This window comes from Eupeodes corollae, chromosome 1 (genome assembly GCF_945859685.1).
Source record: "Eupeodes corollae chromosome 1, idEupCoro1.1, whole genome shotgun sequence".
NCBI lineage: Eukaryota > Metazoa > Arthropoda > Insecta > Diptera > Syrphidae > Eupeodes > Eupeodes corollae.
Window position 1 is genome coordinate 43,095,556 of NC_079147.1, and position 20,049 is coordinate 43,115,604.

Genomic DNA, 20,049 nt, shown 5'->3' on the forward strand with positions numbered 1-20,049 from the left:
GATTCATCGAAATTCAATGCGATAATTGGAGCAATCGAATCTCAAGTCCTAACACAGGTTTCGGATGCTGTTTTAAATCCCCCTAGAGATAATAAATATGAAAATCTTAAAACGCAAATCATCAAAAGTTTGAAGACTCCGAGCAGCGCAAAATTAAAAAACTTCTGTCTGAAGTTGATCTAGGAGACAAGAGGCCATCCCAACTCTTGAACGAATTACGAGAACTTGGTGGAAATCAAATTAACGCAGAGTTTCTAAAATCCCTTTGGTTACAGAGACTCCCACCTCAGGTACAGGCATCCAGTGAAGACCTTGCAGCATTGTCTAAACTTGCGGACAAAGTAATGGAAATTGGTGAGTTCTCAAGTACAATCGCACTAACTGCTACACAACGTGCTAAAAATGAATTAACCTCTTCATCTGCAACGAATACGTCACTTTCTTTGCAAGAGCAAGTACAACAACTTAGCTTTCAGATGCAAGAGCTTATGAAAATTTCAAGAGGCAGAGACAATTTTGATCGCCGTAGCAGTCGGAGTGCACATCGTTCAAGTACACCGCGCTCATACTCTCGTGAACGAAATAAAAATGACTCCATTTGTTGGTTTCATACAAAATTTGGTATAAAAGCCAGAAACTGTCGTGAGCCATGCTGTTTCAAACGTCATCCAAAACACTAATTAGCGATACGTTGCCCAATGTTCCCACTAAACAACGCATTGGACAACAAATTTACAGATTAGTTGTTTACGACTCGACAAGCAAAAACAATTTTCTCATCGACAGCGGAGCCGATGTCTCCGTTATACCACCTTCATACAAAAATCGATTATCTCCATAAAAACATATGGAGAGAAAAATTTAATCATCAATTTGGGTTTAAGACGAGCATTTAACTGGACTTTTTTAATCGCAGACGTCACACGAGCAATAATAGGAGCTGATTTCATTCGTAAGTTTGGACTACTCATCGATCTTAAAGGTAACCGTTTAATTGACAGCAGAACTCAACTTAAAGTTAAAGCGAATACAACACCAGTGAACGCCACAGTGGTAACTATAAAATCATTCGATACTACTCAACCGTTTGCCCATATTTTGGCAGATTTCCAAGAGCTTGTTCATATGAATAAGAATCCGAGTAACACCACAGGAATCACGCATCATATCGAAACTACAGGTGCACCAGTGTTTGCTCGTCCACGTCGCCTCGATGCAAAAAAATACAAAGCTGAGCAATCAAAATTCAGGTATTTGATGGAAAAAGGTATTTGTCGATCTTCGAAAAGTAATTGGTCCAGCCCTTTACATATGGTAAAGAAAGCAAACGGAGAATGGCGCATTTGTGGCGATTACCGTGTTTTATACAAAACCTGATCGATATCCTATACCTTTCATCCAGGATTTTTCCAACATATTGCACGGCCGAAAAGTGTTCTCTAAGATTGATTTGCAAAAGCCTTTCCATCAAATACCTGGAGAACCTTCAGATATTCCGAAGACTGCAATAACAACTCCATTCGGATTAATCGAGTTCCTCTTTATGGACTCTGCAATGCAGCGCAAACTTTCCAGCGGAACATTCATCAAGTTCTTCGTGGATTCGAATCCTTTACGTTTCCATACATAGACGATATTTGCGTTGCATCGTTTTCAGAAGCAGAGCACGAGAATCATTTGAGACAAGTGTTGCAACGTTTTAAAGACTTTGGTCGAAATGCGTTTTTGGACAGCCAGAGCTGGAATTCTTGAGACAAATTCAAGGTTTTGGGTTTAATATAATTTTATTTTATGAAAAAAATATTGTTTTCAACATTCAGCTAAATTGAAAACAACGTCTCGCAATCAATACAAATGCTTAATACTAGTACTATTGATTTTACTGATGATATTATATCCACTGATGATTTAAAAGATATATTACGAAGTCTTAAAAATACCAAATCACCAGGATTTGATGGGTTAAAAAATGTATTTCTAAAAAATCTTCCTAAAAAAGGTATACAATTTTTAACTGTGCTTTTCAATGCATGTTTTAAAATAGGATACTTTCCAAATACTTGGAAAACGGCAAAAGTAATCCCAATCTTTAAGCCAGGCAAAAATGCTTGCCTGCCTTCTAGCTACAGGCCAATTAGTTTATTAAGCTCTTTAAGTAAGTGCTTGGAAAAATTAATAAAAAGCGAACTATTACAACATGTGGAACAGTTTGATATCCTGCCACAGGAACAGTTTGGTTTTAGGAGACATCATAGTACTGTGCAACAGGTTGACAGAATAACGAAAGATATTAAACACAACCTTACTATAGGAAAAAGTACGGGAATGGTCTTTCTTGATGTCGAAAAAGCATTTGACTCCGTTTGGCACGAGGGACTCATTCACAAAATTCTTGTTTTAAATTTTCCAATCTATCTTGTAAAAATGATTTTATCCTTCCTTACAAAACGCACTTTCAAAGTCTCCGTTAATAATTGGTATTCCGATGTAAATGAAATTGTTGCAGGTGTACCTCAAGGATCCGTTCTTGGGCCCTTATTGTATATTATATACACACATGATTTTCCGAAACCCCATAACTGTAAAACTGCAATTTTCGCGGATGATACCTTCATTTATGCAACAGATGCAATTGGTTCCTTAATCGAAACAAATCTGCAATCTGCTTTGTTCTCAGTGCAATCATATTGCAATGATTGGAAAACAAAATTAAACGCTTCCAAGACACAGGCCCTCTTTTTCACTAGAAAAAGGAAAGCCTGTTTCCTTCCAAGCAATAGGCTTCAGTTGAATGGGGTTCAAACTGAATGGAAATCGAGCGCTAAGTATCTTGGGGTGCACCTGGACAAAACGTTGACATTTAGTTTGCATATTCAAGAAACACTAAATAAACTTAATATGGCGATAAAAACTTTATATCCATTTATAAATCGTAAATCCAAATTGAGTGTTGAAAACAAATTGTTATTATACAAAGTAATATTTCAAAGTATAATGCTATATGGTTCTCCTGTATGGGGAACATGTGCTAAAAGTCATATTAAAAGGCTGCAAATTATGAAAAATAAAATTTTAAAAATGATGCTCAATCATCCCTGGCATTATTCTACGGAGGATCTGCACCAAGAAGCAAAAATTGGAAAAGTTGCATTTCGAATCTCAAAATTATACGATCGATATAAAATATTGTGCAGTTGTTCTGACAACAACTTAATATTAAATTTATCTTATTAAGGTGTTGTAATTTTTCTATTTACTTGTTTATTATATATGTTTTTTATTTATTTATTTATTTATTTATTTATTTATTTATTTATTTATTTATCTACTTTTTTTCGTGTTTATCTATTTATTTATTTTTGTTATTTTTTTAATTATTTATTATTGTTATTTATTTATTTGTTTAATTATTTATTTTTTTGTTGTTTATTTCTTTATTTATTTATTTTTTTTATTTGTTTAATTATTTATTATTGTTATTTATTTATTTGCTTAAATATTTATTTTTGTCATTTATTTATTTATTTATTTATTATTTTAAATTATTTATATACAAAACTGTGATAAACATAATTATGTTTTTATTTTTTGTTTTTCTGATATGTAAACAACATCTTTTTTTTTGTGATTCACACGAACCCATTTCTCTCTTCTTACGGAAATATACTTATTTTTAAATTAAATGAAGGTTTTTCATGTAGCTTTTCCTTCTAAAAACTTCTTGTATCTGTGATATTATTATTGTATAAATGTTATAAGTTTTTCAGTAGTAAGGTAGAAAATACCATTTCTCTGTAAATTGTACAATCTAGTTATATGAAAAAAATTTATATAAATTCAGCTACAAATTCAGCTAAATTTTTATAAAAATCCACCAACTTTTTTTTTTTTTGCAAAATTATAAAATATACACAAAATACCACACAAATGTTCGATTTTCGACTAAAAATCTCGTTAGCAAAAATATTTTTGAAAAGAACTTATTTCATTATATTGAAAACATTGTTTCATACTTTCAGTTTTTTTTTAGTAAAAATCTAATAACAATTTAAAAAAAAAAAAAAACCTACAAAAATAACACAAGCGTTTGAAATGGTTTTCGACTGAAAAATTATTATTGATATTTTGTTTAAGTTTAATAGAAATCGACACAGATTGAGAAGTTATCAGTGCAGGTTGATTTTTTTAAATTGGTATAGTAAAAAAAAAGCACCCAATCAATTTTTTTGAAAGTCCTTTCTGCATCTTTCTGTATATCTGCACAACAAAATTAATTTTAGGTCGATATCTCTACTGGTTCTTGAGATAAGGATGACGAAAACTGGTATCCAGAACTTGGACGTACGATCATACATAGATAGCCACTCACACGCAGGCATATCTATGAAAATCATTGATTTAGATTCTAGGGACCTTAAAACGTCAAGAAATGTCAAAATTTCCTATTCGACAGATCGGAAAGATTACAATAACTTCCTTTGGGTAGGTGATAATCTATAATGTTAATGAACAATCCGTGGCGTGATGGACTGTCATGTGTGTAATCCCTGCCTGTGCCATCTAAAGTTTTTTCCACGTGTACTGCCTCTTGCGAGAATAGTTAAAACTAAAATTTCATGAATTTTAAAAATGTGTTAAATTTGATTTCAATTATACCATATTTTGGGAACTATACGCCTTTTTAAAAAATAACTTGGAATGATTTTAAAATTAACTGAGATCTGATTTTTTTCCTCTTAAACTTAAAACAATAATGCTACTATATTTTTAGCTCTACAAAAAGAAAGATTCTCGACGGAACTAGAAGTATTCTTCATGCTAAAGTTCTATTCACAACTTTTTAAGTATATGTCATTATTATATTCAATCAACCTGCAAAGATGCGATTTTCGAAACATGCAATTTTCCATAACTTACGACGCAGACATTATATTTTATGAGACTTCTTATACATAGTGCTTAAAACGCCAATAAGGAGGTATAAACAAGTTTCAAGCTTACTGTCCTTTTTTCCAATGATATACCCTTTATTTGCTTTGTTTAACTAGGCTGATAGACTTGTGAACAGTTCTGTCCACATCGGTCTTTAAAAATATTCTGTTTACTTTTACAATCTCAAAAAATTGATTTTCTGAATGCCCTTTCGATTTATCTTATCTTATTTAATCTACTAGATTTGTAATAAGTATCGCACTTTTACAATTAAATAATTATACAAAGTTCATTGCCAGGAAACACTAACCAAAAAAAGGTTATTTTTAAAACCCGATCAAAAGGCACATGCCTTGTTTCGCCTCTAATAAGACAAAACTATCAACTTAGTTAAGTGTTTCAGAAAAAATATTGAACTCAGTCAGGCTTAAAAATCTCAAGTGGGTTACTAATAGGTCGGAGCACTATTTTTAAAATTTGGTTAAACATTTATAAGGAATAGTTACAGGTTTAGGTGGTTGAGTCGTTGGACTCGGTGTAGTTGTGGACGTTGTAATTGGTGTTGTTGAAGTGTGTTTGATTTCCTCCTCCAAAAGATCAAGTTTTTCCTGAGCATCATTTAAGTCGTTTATCAAATTTCCCTTTTGAACTGCTAAAACAATTGTAGCCACCGTAAACGCGGTTAGACCCAAACCGAGACCAATGGTCACAATATTCGATGTTAAAATCATAGTTTTTTGTTTCTTATTTTAATATATACTTTATTACATAACCGTTAAATGAATAAATTTTAAAGTAAATAGTCCCCGATCATTTTTTTAATCGATGTAAACTAAACAAAAAATAGAACAACCGCCAGAAGAAAGGTTTACGAACCAACTGAATGATTAGCAAAGTTTAAATTCAACAGTAAGTCCCTATATTATCTTTTGATAATCTTATAAATACTTACCTGTGGCTGCCCGCCGCCACCGGTATAAAATAAAATCTTTATCTTTTATCATGCCAATACAATTTGCGATTAAAATGTTTATACTTTTACTCGTTTATTGTTAATCGAGACGTGTATAAGTTGGGGATAGATTAAAATGAAATTCGATTTTATTGACAAATGGTGAGTTGATTCTAAAATCCATGTAATGCTTAAAATAAAACAGTGGAAACATTAAAAATCAGAATGGTGAACAAACTAAAAAAAGATTAGGTACTAACAATTTACGTTGTGATAAAATTTATAATTTCCTATATAAAGTGGTAGGTGTAATAAATGATTTATTAAATAGTAAAGTTATATTACAGATAGTAATATGGGATTATGATTTATATTTGGTGTGGCTTTTATCTAGTAGTATTGAAAAAAGATGTACTGCTACTCAAAAGCTTTATTAAAATAAAAGGGCGTTTAGACGAGTGGTTTTCACGAAGAAATAAAGCGTATATAATTTAATGTCATGACCAAGAATTTGGTACAAAGATAAGGGTTTAACAATGTGTTTGAAAAATATGATCTCGGGCAAGCAAACGCGGAAGTTGGCCTAGAGGTAAATGTTTAAACCAGTTAGTGTAGTATTTAAAGCCGTACGTCCGCAAAAAGAACTAAATCAAAACAAACATTCTCTTCCATGGCGTCAATCGTGTCGGACTTTGGCGATCATATTATTTCTTTGTTTTTAAATAATTACTTTTCACTTAGCTATAAGAACAATTTTCAATCACAATAACTTATCATAACATCATTATTTATATACTTAGTGTATCGAATGTAAACAAACTTTTAGTATAAATAACGTTCCAAAAGAAGAGATCTAACATTTTTTTTTGTCAGTTGAAAGTCACACATTAACAAAAATGGATTCCTTAACTATGGTACTTTTGAGAACTTAAAAATTGGTCGAAAATTAACTCAAAAGAATCGATGTCATTGCGGAATACGTAAGTAACCGAGCCAATCATTTGATATGATTTCCTGTCATTTTTAAATTTTTAAGTTGACATTAAGAATAAAAATCTAATTGATCGAAAAACAAGTTTTGAAACACATTTTGGTGCAACAACTTCATCCAAGTGCTGCAAATATTTACTTACTTAAGGTGGCGCTACAACAAATTTCTTTATCTATGGTGCGGTATCTACGAGTAGCTAGATGTCTCCAGTTTCGCGCTCCAAGTTGGGTGAGGTCACTTTCCACTTATACGCGCCACCTGATCCGCGGTCTTCCTCTACTGCGCTGTCCTGTAGGTGTGGATTCTAAGACTTTCCGGGCCGGAGCATTGGTTTCCATGCGGTCTACGTGACCCAGCTCGTCGTTCCATCTTCTCCTCCACTTCCCTTCGATGCATACGGGACCGTAGATCACACTTATAACTTTTCTCTCGAACCGACCCAAGGTGCTTTCATCCGCTTTTGTCTTGGTCCATGCATCTGCACCGTATAGCAGGACGGGGATGATAAGGGTCTTATATAACAACACTTTGGTCCCTCGAGAGAGGACTTTACCACTCAATTGCTTTCTTAGTCCAAAAAAACAGTGGTTAGCAAGAGTTATTCTGCGTTTGATCTCAGCGCTGGTGTTGTTTTCTGCGTTTACAGCGGTAGACGAAGTTTAACTACCTCAAAGTTAAGTCTGTCGATGGTGACGTTTTGACTAAGACGTCGGTGTTGTATGTCCTTTCTTAACGACAGCATGTAGTTTGTTTTGGCCTCATTAACCGTTAAACCCATTTTTGCCGCCTTTGTCTCAATACTCACAAAAGCCCCATTGACATCACACTGAGTTCTACCGATTATTCCAATGTTACTTTTAAAAAAATAGTGCCTCTAGTGTTGACGTGTGAGCTCTTCACTATTCTTTCAAGCACGAAGTTAAATCACATGACAGCGCATCACCTTGTATAAAACCTTTTTTGACTTCGAAAGGTTCTGTTAAGTTGTTTCCAACCTTTATGGAGCAACGTGAATTCTCCATGGTCATCCTGCACAAAGAGTTTGGCAGGGATGCCAAAACTAGACATGGCTCTATACAGCTCGTCCCTGTAGATTCTGTCATATGCAGCCTTGAAATCGATGAAAACATAGTGGGTTTCGACTTAGTGTTTTTGGGTTTTTTCCAGGATCTGCCGTAATGTGAATATTTGATCGACTGTGGACTTTCCTGGTCTAAGACCACACTGATAAGGACCTATAGGTTGTTGATGATGGGCTTTAGACGTTCACACATTACGGCAGAGAAGATTTCATAGGCGATATTAAGTAGACTGATTCCTCTATAGTTATTGCAGTTTAGAGGGTCTCCTTTTTTTCAGGATAAGGCAAACAATAGTAAGGTTCCATTCATCGGGCATTCTTCCTTCCGACCATATCTTATAGAAAGGTTGGTGCATGCTCCTAGCCAACTTAAATCCAGCTGCTTTAAAGAGCTCGGCATTCAAGCAATCTTCTCCAGCGCTTTTGTTAGACTTCAGCTTATATATGGCAGTCTTTACTTCGTCTAAGTAGGGAGGACGGGATTGTTGGCTTTCGTCGTCTTTGTTGAACGGATCATGCTGCCTGACAGGGGTATTTAGTTCGTCGTCGCCGTTATACAGTCTGCAGAAGTGGTCCTTCCATATCCTCAGCATTGAATGCTAAATCTCTCAACATCTTCGACCGCACGCTTCTCATGCCTTCTCTTTTTCCTTCTGAGAAGTCGGTGTTCGCCTTTTCTGCTCATAGATCTCTTGAGCAGCTCTCGTCCTTTTATGCAGCACCGCTTTGCGTGGCTGTTGTTTGGCTGCATTTACCTGCCGACATTCCTTATCAAACCAGGGGTTCCTTGTTGCTGCTTACAACCCAGCACATCAGAGGCGGCTTATCTGATTGCATCTTGGCAATGTTACAACTGGTTCTTGATACATTGTCTTGCCGGCAGAGAGTCGAGAGAGGTTACTTGTAACTGGGTCAGATAAGGATTTGGCGATCTATTGCGATTGTAGAATTTCGACGTTGTATCTTTTCAAAGCACCTCCTTGTTTTGCCTTAGGTCTGGAAACCCGAAGTGTTACCTTGGCTACAACGAGATAGTGGTCCGAGTCGATGTTAGCTCCTCGGAAAGTTCGGACATCTATGATGCTGGAAGCGTGTCTGGCGTTTATCGCAATATGGTCAATCTGGTTGACGGTAGATTGATCTGTAGAACTCCAAGTTCCTTTCTGGATTTTGAGGTGTGGAAAAGAGCTACAATGACGTTTTACCCTGCAGCAAAATCTATGAGCCTGAATCCGCTGTCGGAAGTGTTGTCGTGCAAGCTGTTCTTCCCGATTATTCCACCAAAGATGTCTCCCCTTTCTTGCTTGGCATTAAAATCGCCCAAGACAATTTTAATATCGTAGCTAACATATCTTTGGTGTTGTCATCGTTCTCTTATGTGGGGGTGTCATGAGGCACTCATTGAAGCTCCCTTGATGCATATCCAAGCAGCAACAAAAAGAATGATAAGACTTTATATTTTCAACTGGACACGAACTTGATAAAGCTTTTTAAACCTGCAAGGAATCTCTTGTTAAATCAACAATGCACATCCAGATGATAACGCTCCATTGTCAATTATGACATATGCACCTGACAGCTTCAGGTGCTGTTATACAGCAATCATTGTCAACCTCTTGGATTTTTTTTTCAAGGAAGTTTTTACCAATTCAAACCAAGTATGGTGACTATCATCGCGATGCCAATTAAGAATTGGAAGAAAGGCAGATTGTTTTATATACTTACCACAAACCTCTTACTTTCAGTTTTCTACGAAAGCCTGAGAAATCTACAATCGACTATAATGATTTTGCTATACGAATCATCATACAATCCAAAACCTGTTACATCCCAAAAAAAGATTTGTTTGGCAAGAACTGAAGAAAGATTGCCGCAAATAGTTTCAAACATGCTTCATCTTGCCAAGCTCCCAATTATTATGCTCGGCCTAAGATGGCCCCTACAAGAAGTCTACAAAGCAAACCTAAGTCTTCCAGTCGATATGTTCATATCAATATATGTTCATATCAACAGTTCATTCAACCATGATTTACTTAATAAGTTTTGAGACAATATGCTAAATTTTTAACCTATACAAACTGAACGTCACGGTTCTAAAACAATTTTCATCAAAAAAAAGCTCCAAAATTCTACTCATAATTTTCATCTCAACGATACAGTCAAAAAATCTCTCCAACAACCCTATGATCGACCATATCTTGTGAAGATGTCCATCTCTTTCACTTTTTCCAAATTTTACTATTTTGCTTTTAATGAGTCAAGTGGTTGAACGTATGCTGAAAAATGATAAATTCCTTATATCAACCTTGGATATGTTCTCTTGATTAAAAAATCAGACATATCAAAAATGTATCGCACTTTCAAAAGAAAACTTTCATAAAACTGATATTCAGCGTAAATTTGGCCCCTCAGCATTAAAACTGGTTTCATTTAATGATGCACTCAAAAGAAATTGGCCCAAAGATTGGCACGAAAGGATAGGGTTATCCTCTTTTTGACTTACTCTGCCATCGCAATTCAACATATAAGATCAGTCCAAAACAGTCGATTTTTTCGATCTATTCATGCAAAGTTTAACTTCTTGAAAATAAATAATATTTATTAACTACAAAAACCTACTTATAATAAATAATAAACATATGACTTTAATATAATAATAATTCGACTAATCACAATAATGTTGTTTTTCAACGCTTACACAAATCTCACACTTCACCTCGCAACACCAGGAGAATCTGCAATTGCAACGTTTCTTCACTACCACTGCTTGACCACGAGTTCTTAGACCACACGATCGACAAAGATTCCGACAAGATTGTCTCTCCTGCTGGCTCACATTGCTTCCTCTTTCTCTAGAACACTGCCGACCGCGCATTCCAGTCCATCCTGCAATTGCATTACTCTTACAATAGTTTGGTGAATCCTCCACAAAAACCAGAACGTCCTCAGGAATGTGTTTCCAGTTCACAACTCCTGAGTTATCAGCATTTACAACCAAAGCATTTTCGTACATCTTTCTCACTCTCCCAGCAATCTCACTGAAAGGTCGAAGTGAATGCCAACATTTCTTACTTTCATTACATGGCAAGGGCTCGTTGTCACAGCGGCAGTATCGGCGTAATGATTGACGAACTGCAATTTTTGCTGCTCGATTGTTGTGCAGTACTGCATACGCCTGAACGTCTAGACTGTCATCTTGAGAGTTATTCAGAATCGTTCCGACCACCTGCTCAGCGTAATCCGTGTCATCCGAACACTTGGCAAATTGATTGGTTTTGTCTTCGGCACATCCGCATCCGGGAATACCACTAGCTGAACAGTTTTTGGTGATTGTGTAAATTAGGGCAGCTGTCGTGATGGTAACAACGTAGGAACTTTCTCGATCCAAATGCTTCGAATTACGCTTCGAGAGGAAATCCGTACTAGGGCAGTTCCACCGATCCCACTTGAAGCCCTCCTGACAGCTTGCTAGTGCTAATTCCAGACTAGGTCCCAGAGTGTCTTTTAGTGGAAATGTTGATTTGAACTGCTGCAGACAAAAATTAAAATAGAAGAGTTTAAGTTAGAACTGCAAAAGTATTAAAAATGTTTGATTTTTGAGAATACTTACAATATTGTGAATCAATCCGATTTTTGTAGCGATAATATCTCCAGCATCAAGAAGACCCTGAACTGAGTTAATAACAAAAACAATAAGAATTGCTAAAATATTGACGAGATTTTTCTTCATATTGATGGTTATCGAGTGCGTTACTAGTTTGAAAATGTTCCTTCTTCTTCAATTTATCAATTGAGTGTGTAACCTTTTCTCAAGACCGTCAGATATTTATACCAGGATAATTTGTGTTAGGTATGATATTTTTTTCATTAATGAGTTAGAAAAATCTTTAAGAATGAAATATGCAACAACATTAATGACCTCATATCAACAATAATCCTTCCTGTCAATAAAACATTTGTTAAATATTTATAAACATTAACAAGTCACTGAAATGGTCCAATAAAAAAAAAAAAGGTTGACATTTTGTGACTGCAGGTAAAAAAGGCGTTTAAAAAATGCCAGGATGTTGATTTTGGATATGCAAAACAATGTAAATCGGGCAGGTACCCTTTTTTCATTCATAGACGCTGATACCAAAGTTTATGAATGGATAATTTCAGGTAGAACATTAAGTTGGGTTTTTCCTGTAGAACAGACATTTTCACCAAAAAATCATTCATTCACTTTCGTATTTGTGCCAATTTCCTTTCATAAAGTTATTTGAATTCAAGGTGTGATGTGATTTTTTTCTAGAACAGAGTGAGTTGAAAATTCTCAGAAATAAAGTTTGTGAGGTAATAATTTATTTTCAATGATTTATAAGGAAATATATAAATACTGATTTTATTCTACTTATGTACTTCAGAAAGAAGGTAATAAAATTTAATTGTTAAAAAATGTGGGGTTTCCCAAGTATTAGAAATGTTTGTAATTTTTACTTGCAATATATAGGAACTATGAGCAAAGAATTGCATTCGTAAAAAATATCAATCTCGAGATTTTAATCAAACATGACATTCTGATGGTAGAGAAGTTGAAAAAAGAGGAGCCCTAGATTCCGTGCGTCTGTTTGACTGTCCTCGATATCTTGAAAAACATAAAACGTGAGAGGCTGGGATGCGACCCACACTGATAACCTCCAATCATGTCTGCCGATTTGTCTTGTTTAAATTTTGTAGGTGTTCGTGTTCTGTTAAAAAAGTTGTCACTTGAATTATTCTTAAAAAATTCAAAATTACCAAAAATATTTTTCATATAATGAAGTAGTTTCATTTCAAATTCTAGTTTTGTTAAATAGATTTTTAGTCGAAAAAAAATGTTTACCAATTTAATAGCATTTCTTACAATTTGTATGTCTTATATAATCAAATACAAATTGAATGAATGAAAATAATTTGAGAGATATCGAGAACCGAACTTCAATTTTTACCAAATTTGCGTACTACTATTTGTAGATATTATTTTTTTATGAAAAAAACAGGCAGTTTTATAAAAAAAAAAACTGAATTTCGAAAGCCATATTTTGAATGAAATAAAATAAGTTTTAACCCAATATTTTTAAATTTTGAAAAGCTGTTTGAGTCGAAATAAATTTTTAACAAGTTTAAGTACCGTTTTTACTTTTTGTAAAAAATGCTGTCAATTCGATTTTGCTCAAAATTTAACTGAATGCTGAAAACAATATTTTTTATAAGTACAAATTAGTTAGAAGCCATAATCTCAATTTTTTGAAAAGATATTTGAGTCGAAATTCAATATTTACCAATTTTGAATAATGTTTTGTTTTAAAAAACAATACTAAAACTTGGTAAAAATGTATTTTCGACTTCTTTTCTTCAAACTAATTTTATCTTACAGAAAATATTGTTTTCAACATTCAAAATAAAACCTAAACAAAATAGTACGAAAATTTGGTAAAAATCAATGTTCGGTTCTCGATATCTCGTAACAATAGAAGAAATGAAAACTTGTAAGAAATGCTACCAAATTTGGTATGTCACACAGTTCGTGCCGCAATTGATATATTGAAGAACATTTTCAGTAACCGCATAGTTTCACCGTAAATTTGCAACGTTCAAAGTTTTATGACCCTTCAAAACCCTTTAGTTTGAGAATACTTAAATCTACTTTAAGGTTAAGACATTTTTATTCAAACAACAACATTTTGATAGATTTTTAAATAAAAATTAATTTTATAAATACTGAAAACTATTTTTCTCCGTAAATTTCGACTGAAATTGTTTTATTTTATTAATATTTTGGGAAAAAGTTACATCAGGAAATTTGTTGCAGTAATTTCTGTGATTATCAGCAATTTGCGTATCTTTTGATAGTTAAAGGTAATTCACTCGACAAGAAGTCTTAGACATAACTCTTGTCTCAGATACTATACACCATATGATCTTGGACTGGAAAGTATCCAAAGAACACTCGTTCTCTGATCATAAATATATCCAGTTCAATATAAATGTGGATGATAACCCGAGTCCATTGACTTTTCGAAACTATCGGAAAACTGACTGGGCTTAATACAGGAACTCATTACAGAGCTTATTAGAACCTGGACTATCTAGTCCTTCCTCTAACTCTAATGAACTTGACAACAAATTCGATGACCTTACCTCAGCTATGAACAGATCGCTAGAAATTGCTTGTCCACTTTTACACATAAGAGAAAACCGCAATGGTGGGCCACAGAGCTTGACTCGCTCCGAAAAGAATGCACGAAACTTTTCAACCGGGCGAAAGCCGCAAGACTATCCTCTCGCTGGGACTCTTACAAAGAATCTCTAAGAATCTACAAGAAGGCTCTAAGCAAATCTAAGCGATCTTCTTGGCGATCCTTCTGTGGCACGATAGAAGAAACTTCTGAAGCCTCTAGGTTACGGAAAATTCTTTCAACTAGTCCAGATGTGCCAAGCTGCTTGAAAAATGCAGACGACTCCTGGACAAATTCAAGTAATGAATCGCTGAACTTACTATTGGACACTCACTCTTACCAAAACTTGCAACAATTATATACGTACAAGTTCAAATACAACATATCCACAAGGTCTGATCACAATGGAAAAGCTACAATGGGCTCTCAACAGCTTTAAACCATTTAAATCTGCAGGACCAGATGGAATAATACCATCCGAGTTACAAAAGACTTCTGACATAATTGCACTAATCCTTGAGGCAATTTTTACCAGCTGTCTTTACCTGGTCCATGTTCCCTCAGCATGGAGAGAAGTTAAAGTTGTTTTTATACTCAATGTCTCAACATGACTACCGTAAAGCTAAATCGGTGGAAACAGCCTTACACACTTTAGTACGCACCGTCAAATATTCCCTCCATCATAAAGAGTTCACTATGGTTGCTTTCCAATTAAAATTCTCAGACGAGGCTAAATACCTGGGTCTTGTCTTAGACAAAAAACTAAATTGGAAACGCAACGTACAGGAAAGAGTCAAAAAATGTACTGTACTGTAGCTCTCTTTTCTTGCAAAAAAGCTATTGGTAATAAATGGGGTTTACAACCCAGAATCACGCATTGGCTATTCACATCGGTAATCAGACCGATTTTAACATACGGTGTGGCAGTATGGTGGACTGCTTTAGAGAAAGGTATAAACACTGATAAGCTAAATAAAGTCCATTGTTCAGCTTGCCTATGTAAAAGCGGATCGCTTCGCACGACGCCCGTCTGCTACCTTGCTCTACCTTTCACCTCTTGACATATTAAGCAAACACATAGCTGCAAGCTCTGCTATTCGCCTCAATGCTTTGTCGCAGTGGACTAACAACAACATTGGCCACTCCGTAATTCTAAGGTACTTAGAATCAATTTCAAAGCACACAGACCACACCATTCCCCAATTGCAATTCGACAGAAACTTCCAGATTTCTATACCTCCCAGATCTTTTTGGGAGGATAGGACATTCTTGGAGGATGAGTCAATCCATTTTTACACAGATGGGTCAAAAACAAAAGAAGGGGTTGGTGGAGGTGTGTACTCTGAACGACTGAAATTAAGTCTCTCATTCCGCCTTACCCATCATTGTAGCTGTATGGACGAGGAAGAGGAAGAAACGGTTCTTCACCTTCTATATCCATGCCCTACTCTAGCTCAAAAACGCAAGAATTACCAAGGAGAATTCTTCTTTGATGATCTAAGCGATCTAAATCAAATCAGCATAATCAGCCTCTCACGTTTGGTTAGGGACTCAAACTGGTTTCATTGAGCTTAGGAGAAAGCTTTAAGATTCATGTGGTATCACAATGGGCCATTAAACTGGCCTAAGTGTGTCCGTTTCCATCTTGGACAGCCTCTATAACCTAACCTAAAGGTGATTCAAACTTGAATTATATTATAAACCTAAAACCACTGTATGTTCACTGTTTTTTAGCGTTCTTCAATATAGGATCTTTCATTTCGTGATTTCAAAATGATAACAATGGCATTTAGCAACTGTCAAGTTAAGCTGTCATTTAAAGTGTTATAAGTGTCTTAAGAAAGTCGAGCTTAGTGATCAAACAACGTTTTGAAATTATTAAAACTTAAAACAACATGGTTTTTAAACAAAGTCATAATCGACAAATAGTAAAAATATGAACAAAATTTAAGAAATTGAAAACGTTACTGATGGCGTAAGACCTGTGTTCTATTGCACAATACACTTTCAATCAAAAATATTGTTGATGATCCAAATTTATCGATTTCCTGGCGTTCGCAGCTATTTAAAGTTGTGATGTTTTTAATAATTTTTGCCAACAATAGCTTCATTGTACGAGAAGTTTTCTGGTCGGGTAATTTCCCAGTTGAACGACGACAACTGTTGTGGGACTATGCAAAAGACCATCCCTACGCAAAAAAAATCTCCGAACTCTAAGCGCCTTAAAAACCAAAATTACTCAGGTTATGACCGAAATGTAGCAGAAAGTGCCTAAAATGTTAAAAATTTACACCAAAAAAGTGCATGCTGCGAATCTTTCCTGGTTACCATTTAAATGATATTGTTTTAACACTAATGACTATGTCCAAACTTTATAAAAAATTCAAAATTTCATGAAAAATGTGTCGTATTAGAATTTATATTTACTAACTTTCAAAACAGGAAAATGAATGATATTGTTTGATTTCATTTAAAAACGTCACCTTTTGACATTTGACAGTTAAAACTTTTACCATCACTTAATAAAGAACAATTAACGCTTGAACAACACATTCAAATTGATAAATCTTACAAATTTGAAAACCAAGATCCTGAAATTTAAGGCCTTTAGACCTTTTCTTTGGGATCAAGTAAAAGATAAGAGTGTTATGCTTGACAATAGTACAGGCTTAGCTACTTTCTGCTATAACCAAATATTTGAGTGAAATAATTGAAAGAAACAAGATAAGTATTCAAATTTATTGCCACTTTGTTGTAATTCACATTTATTGCACTTAAGTTATCCGCAAGTTTATTAATTTATTATAGCAGACGGTCTTCCTTCAACACGATATCCATTATAAGCTTCCGAACGCCTGCTCGGCTCTCCAGCCCAATAAGACGGAGCTACTTCATATGTCGGTGTACTTTTGCTGTTGTTTTTCAAAGCTGAAATTACCAGCAAGAAAATTGCCAGTTTGCCAACCAATATCGATTTGATAAGCAGTAGCTTTAATTTCGTCACCAAAAACGGAATCATTGCCGATTGTATGAGAAATGGAATAATAAAGAGTGGAAGAATTTTCGAAATCATTCCATTCTTTTTTCCACGACCTGAAAACAAAACAACATATAAATAATCATACTTTTTGAAAGCCTTGATATTAATACTCACCTTCGAAATTTGGGTCATTCCAGGAAACTATAATGTCCTTCAAACAATCTTCGTTCAAATTCAAACTCACTAAATCGTTCTTCATGTCTAGGCTCATGTTTACACCAGTTCCGAAGTTATATCGATATTCCTCATCGTGATGGTTGTAGATCAAAGGATCTTCATCTATAGTGGCGCCAGATCGCTTCTTCTTATTCCTTCGCCTTTTCTTTTTCTTCTTCCGGAGTTTCTGACTACTTTCGGTTGTGGGAGTCTCCTCGGTGGTGGTTGGAGTCGCTGTTGCCACTGAATGTCGATCCTTTAGCAGTTCCCGATACTCCGATGAAGTTCTGTTTCCCAGATACGTACTCTTGTAGTTCTTATATATACCCAGGAAAATGTTCCTCAAGGGCTTGGCCTTCTTCTCGAAAACCTCGTGCTGGTTCTCATGATGTTCATAAATCCTCTCATCGATACTCCTACCACCTTCAACTTGATCCACCGAAGCGCCTTGGCTCTCGGCAACACTTAAATTTACTTCGTCGTCATTTGTACTACTTTGGTCAATGAGAAGCTCCTCAGACTCTTTTTCTAATTCTATTGATAACACTGAACTTAAAGCTACGAACACACTTAATAGAACTAACTTCATTCTAAGTCATTTCACTTTGTCGTCGCGTCGTAATAAATATGATTTAAACTTAACACTGCACTGCTGCACCGGTGGTGGAGTTTCATTCAATACTTGAGCTTAACGTGATACGTGACTTGATACTCCAATGGATGTCTGCAAAATGCTGAAAATCCTCAGCTACTTGGTATTTTATTAACTAAAGTAGACTTCCATCCAGCTGGAACAAAAACAGCTTCGACTTCGATGCACAGAATCCAGAAATTCCAGCCAAAGAAGGAAAGGAAATCTTTGCTTTTCTTTATACCATCTCATTTTCCATCACGCGTCTCTAATCTGATGCATCTGATGCTAAATCCAATGTAACCATTATGGTCTTATAGCGAAATCGTATCCCACATTTGCGGATCTCTGCGGGTCTGGAATATTATTTATTTGTCAAAGAGCGAAAACTTGTCCCACATGTTTGCAACCTTCTCTTATAGAACTTGATCCCACCAGCCATCAGAGCCACCACATTTTAAAGAGGATAAGACGGGCTAGAAGAAGAAGAAGTGCCTTTTCTTCCACCTGACTAAAGTAGTGAATGGACCATGGAACGTGATTATTTTTGAGCCAATTAAAGGAATCATCATTATCTTTAAAAACAAGACTAGGTACTTGAACAACAACAAAAGAATCTGGACTAGTGCGCACGAAGCAATGCAATGTCATGTGATGTGATGAGCTTGCTCTGGATATCGGGGATGGGAAAACTGATTTCAGATCCAATCGAGCGCAAACGTTTGTTTTCTTGTTCCACTTAAATTTAATGGGATATGTAGATCAATCTATAATTGGATTTTGTTTGTTTCATTTCAATTGAAGTCGGGTTCTCTCTGGAGCAAAAAGAAAAATGAAGTTTTAAAAAGGGGATAGTGTTAATGGATCAATTCAGATTTGTTGATTGACTACAACATATTGTATATCTATAGAATACGTGGATCTAGAACATGGCCAATATTGATATTGAGTCCAGGGTGTTGATGAGATTGAATTATTTTAAAGAACCATCAGGCGCTTTGGCTATTCAATTAACCTAATGAGTGCGTATATAACGAAGTGTGCAAACAAAAATTGCGTTTCGTTTTTGTTAAACTTGTTTAACATTCGTATTGTTCAGGTTTCAAGAATATACAAATTCAGATATTTCACTGATTGAGCCAAAATGTGAGAAAACAAGTCCAATTTTTGGTTTCTCCAGCTAAAGAACTTGATATTGGCTAATCTGAATCCAGAGTTTACAGCGAGATATCCATGCCATGAAACCATTGGCATATAATATTTTGTCTAGAGCTGTGTGGTACGAAGCGCCATCATGTTTAAACTATATCACTATGGTTTTTCATTCATATCATCCAATTCAGACCCTCAAAAAGTTGCTGATCATCGACATATATTGATCGGCGATCAATGATCGGCGTTTATGGTGATTGCACCAGATAGCATCATTTCCAAAGAAGTACGGTGCAATGACCCCTCCAGCATAAAATCCGTACAAAAAAATATTTCGATTGTGAATCTTCCATGGATTCCAAATCCGGCATTGATGCAAAAATAGGCCTCAACGTTAAAGTATGTTTTTCAATCGAAATTAGGATCAACGTCCAAAAATTGTACCATATGCACCTACTCGACGGTATATAATAATAATGTTTTGTCTTTAGTGACTGATTAAAAGAAGATATTTTGCAAGAAACTGAAAGAAACAATATGGCCGCTACAAGCTGTCAAAATTAACTCGTTGCTATTTGGAAACAATACATATAGCAATTTGGAGCACTGCGCGGCTAGAATAATTGCACTAATCTTTACTTGAAGTCTCAGAACTACAGAAATAAGCGTAGAACAGCTATGAATAAGATCATAGCCTTTTGAATTCAAAATTTAATTTTAACATTCCTCCAAAGTATAATGATGTCTTAGGACTTCGAAAATGTACGCAATCAATATCGAATGATAATTTATTGAATCAAAAGTTATTTTACTCTAACGAGATATTGGAGAGATTTACACAATTTTAAAGCATACTTCTGTGTATTTATTAAAGTAAAAAGTAAAAGTTATTCATTTATTTACATTTCAATATA

The 20,049-nt window shown here is 35.0% G+C and overlaps 3 protein-coding genes across 3 annotated transcripts in view; all 3 read right to left on the bottom strand.

Annotated features, from left to right (window-relative positions):
• LOC129938333 (uncharacterized) overlaps positions 1 to 5,820 on the bottom strand; it is an 89,459-nt gene extending 83,639 nt beyond the window's left edge. Inside the window, exon 1 of the mRNA XM_056045816.1 lies at positions 5,439 to 5,820. Within this exon, the coding sequence (XP_055901791.1) occupies positions 5,439 to 5,663 (225 nt within the window). The 5' untranslated portion in view covers positions 5,664 to 5,820. The remainder of the gene's footprint in view (positions 1 to 5,438) is intronic.
• A 4,697-nt stretch (positions 5,821 to 10,517) lies between these two features.
• Positions 10,518 to 11,737, bottom strand: LOC129942685 (wnt inhibitor of Dorsal protein). Its single transcript, XM_056051725.1, has 2 exons — positions 11,567 to 11,737; positions 10,518 to 11,485 (listed from the first exon to the last, which is right to left on the bottom strand). The coding sequence occupies exons 1-2, from the start codon at positions 11,684 to 11,686 to the stop codon at positions 10,622 to 10,624; spliced, it is 984 nt and encodes a 327-aa protein (XP_055907700.1). The 5' UTR covers positions 11,687 to 11,737; the 3' UTR covers positions 10,518 to 10,621.
• Positions 11,738 to 16,905: 5,168 nt separating this feature from the next.
• On the bottom strand, positions 16,906 to 18,044 carry LOC129942729 (uncharacterized). Its single transcript, XM_056051775.1, has 2 exons — positions 17,311 to 18,044; positions 16,906 to 17,249 (listed from the first exon to the last, which is right to left on the bottom strand). The coding sequence occupies exons 1-2, from the start codon at positions 17,939 to 17,941 to the stop codon at positions 16,951 to 16,953; spliced, it is 930 nt and encodes a 309-aa protein (XP_055907750.1). The 5' UTR covers positions 17,942 to 18,044; the 3' UTR covers positions 16,906 to 16,950.
• Positions 18,045 to 20,049: the final 2,005 nt, after the last annotated feature.

Bases quoted from the DNA above. Each gene is read 5' to 3' on its own strand.
- LOC129942685 (XM_056051725.1), bottom strand. From the start codon at position 11,686: ATGAAGAAAAATCTCGTCAATATTTTAGCAATTCTTATTGTTTTTGTT. The intron at 11,486-11,566 runs GTAAGTATTCTC...TTTTGTCTGCAG, and splicing joins TCGGATTGATTCACAATATT to CAGTTCAAATCAACATTTCC.
- LOC129942729 (XM_056051775.1), bottom strand. From the start codon at position 17,941: ATGAAGTTAGTTCTATTAAGTGTGTTCGTAGCTTTAAGTTCAGTGTTA. The intron at 17,250-17,310 runs GTGAGTATTAAT...TTTTGTTTTCAG, and splicing joins GAATGACCCAAATTTCGAAG to GTCGTGGAAAAAAGAATGGA.